The sequence below is a fragment of the Rhinichthys klamathensis genome, unplaced genomic scaffold (genome assembly GCF_029890125.1).
Source record: "Rhinichthys klamathensis goyatoka isolate OS25496 unplaced genomic scaffold, OSU_Roscu_1.1 h1tg000865l_1, whole genome shotgun sequence".
NCBI classification, from domain to species: Eukaryota; Metazoa; Chordata; class Actinopteri; order Cypriniformes; family Leuciscidae; genus Rhinichthys; species Rhinichthys klamathensis.
This window is the reverse complement of record NW_026607232.1, coordinates 130,001-132,308: the sequence shown is the minus strand read 5'-3', so window position 1 is coordinate 132,308 and position 2,308 is coordinate 130,001. Positions and strand designations below refer to the sequence as shown.

The 2,308-nt window shown below is 39.3% G+C and overlaps 1 protein-coding gene across 2 annotated transcripts in view; it reads left to right on the top strand.

Moving 5' to 3' along the window:
• The first annotated feature begins 1,175 nt into the window (after positions 1-1,175).
• Positions 1,176-2,308, top strand: part of pmepa1 (prostate transmembrane protein, androgen induced 1) — an 8,533-nt gene continuing 7,400 nt past the window's right edge. Inside the window, exon 1 of one of the 2 annotated variants that reach the window (XM_056243896.1) lies at positions 1,176-1,288. In XM_056243896.1, the coding sequence (XP_056099871.1) occupies positions 1,258-1,288 (31 nt within the window). In that variant the 5' untranslated portion in view covers positions 1,176-1,257. The remainder of the gene's footprint in view (positions 1,289-2,308) is intronic. The other variant, XM_056243895.1, reaches the window with a different exon arrangement.

Below are 2,308 nucleotides of genomic sequence, written 5' to 3'. Positions count from 1 at the left end.
CACAAACATATGAAACTGTTTCCAACACTGATAATAATCATAAATGTTTCTTGAGCATCAGATCCTCATATTAGAGTGATTTCTGAAGGATCATGTGACACTGAAGACTGGAGTAATGATGCTGAAAATTCAGCTTTGATCACAGGAATAAATTACACTTTACTGTATATTCACATAGAAAACAGCGGATTTACATTATAATAATATTTCACAATTTATGAGCAGAAGAGAGTCTTTCCACATTTAAAAAATATATAAGCTGGAGGACTTGGTATTTTATTAATTCTTCCAGTTGAAGACGGCCCTGAATGTCGCAAAGGGAAGTTTGGTTAGATTTAAACTAATATCTGAGGTCAAATTTGTTCCCAGACTGCAGCTAAACAAACAAACACTCTCTCTCACACACACACACACACACACACACACATGCCCCTCTCCTGTGTGTCTGTTCAGTGTTGTCTGGCACGACTGACCCGAGAGAGAGAGACGGGGGAGGAGCTTTGACCCCTCGTGACCCCTGTGTCTGATCTGTGTGTGTGTGTGTGTGTTTGCCGTCATCAGCTGCTCTCTTCAGCTCTTTGAATAGATGTCACAGTGTCAGTGTTGCATGTTCCTAAACTTATACGACTGATGCTTTCGTTGTTGTTTATTTATTGGTTCTCCTGTAAGCTGATGACAGATCAGTGACGATGATGCGCTGGAGGAAGTGATGTCACTTTTATAGATTCTGAGGAAATCTGAATTTGAGTGACAGACGGACATTATGCCAGAAACTGTCTTTGGAGACGTTTGGAAATGCAGAAATGATTAATAAAGGAAACGGTGGCGTTTCTGAGCTGTTATGAGTTTAAGCGCATTGCATTCACACTAACAATAGTCATAACTATAACCATAATCTTTTAATAGTGAAATATTGTTATTGCTGTGAATGGGCTTTAACCGCTGATAGTTTTAACATCATACTGAAATTATTGACATTGTGCGTGCGCCGTGCGTGCATGTGTGTGTGTGTGTGTGTGTGTGTGTGAGATCGTGGCGTACTTCAGGCCTCGCACCATCAGCTGTCTCGTGCTCTTTTTGTTCTCATATGCAAAACCGACTCGCTCAGACAATTCAGTCTAGACCTGCAGACCTCGTGTGTGTGTGTGTGTGTGTGTGTGTGTGTGTTTGTGTCGCCCGTCCCCCTCTCACCCATCTGTGTGTGAACGCAGGAGCTTCAGTGTTCAGTGTGTGTTTGACTGGATGTGAGTGTGGATCATGCAGGAGTGTGTTCAGAGCCACTGCAGCGGTGAGTGTTCCTTCAGTGTGTGTTTACTGTGTTATGAGTGTGTGTGTGTGTTATGAGTGAGTGTGTGTGTTATGAGTGAGTGTGTGTTTACTGTGTTATGAGTGAGTGTGTGTTTATTGTGGTGTAATCCTGAGCGTTTTGAGCGAGTGTGTGTTTACTGTGTTATAAGTGAGTGTGTGTTTATTGTGTTGTAAGTGAGTGTGTGTTTATTGTGTTGTAAGTGAGTGTGTGTTTATTGTGTTGTAAGTGAGTGTGTGTTTATTGTGTTATAAGTGAGTATGTGTTTATTGTGTTGTGAGTGTGTGTTTGTGTTGTAAGTGAGTATGTGTTTATTGTGTTGTAAGTGAGTGTGTGTTTATTGTGTTGTAAGTGAGTGTGTGTTTATTGTGTTGTAAGTGAGTGTGTGTTTATTGTGTTGTGAGTGTGTGTTTATTGTGTTGTAAGTGAGTGTGTGTTTATTGTGTTATAAGTGAGTGAGTGTTTATTGTGTTGTGAGTGTGTGTTTGTGTTGTAAGTGAGTGTGTGTTTATTGTGTTGTAAGTGAGTGTGTGTTTATTGTGTTGTAAGTGAGTGTGTGTTTATTGTGTTATAAGTGAGTATGTGTTTATTGTGTTGTGAGTGTGTGTTTGTGTTGTAAGTGAGTATGTGTTTATTGTGTTGTAAGTGAGTGTGTGTTTATTGTGTTGTAAGTAAGTGTGTGTTTATTGTGTTGTAAGTAAGTGTGTGTTTATTGTGTTGTAAGTAAGTGTGTGTTTATTGTGTTGTGAGTGTGTGTTTATTGTGTTGTGAGTGTGTGTTTATTGTGTTGTAAGTGAGTGTGTGTTTATTGTGTTGTAAGTGAGTGTGTGTTTATTGTGTTGTAAGTGAGTGTGTGTTTATTGTGTTGTAAGTGTGTGTTTATTGTGTTGTAAGTAAGTGTGTGTTTATTGTGTTGTGAGTGTGTGTTTATTGTGTTGTAAGTGAGTGTGTGTTTATTGTGTTGTGAGTGTGTGTTTATTGTGTTGTAAGTGAGTGTGTGTT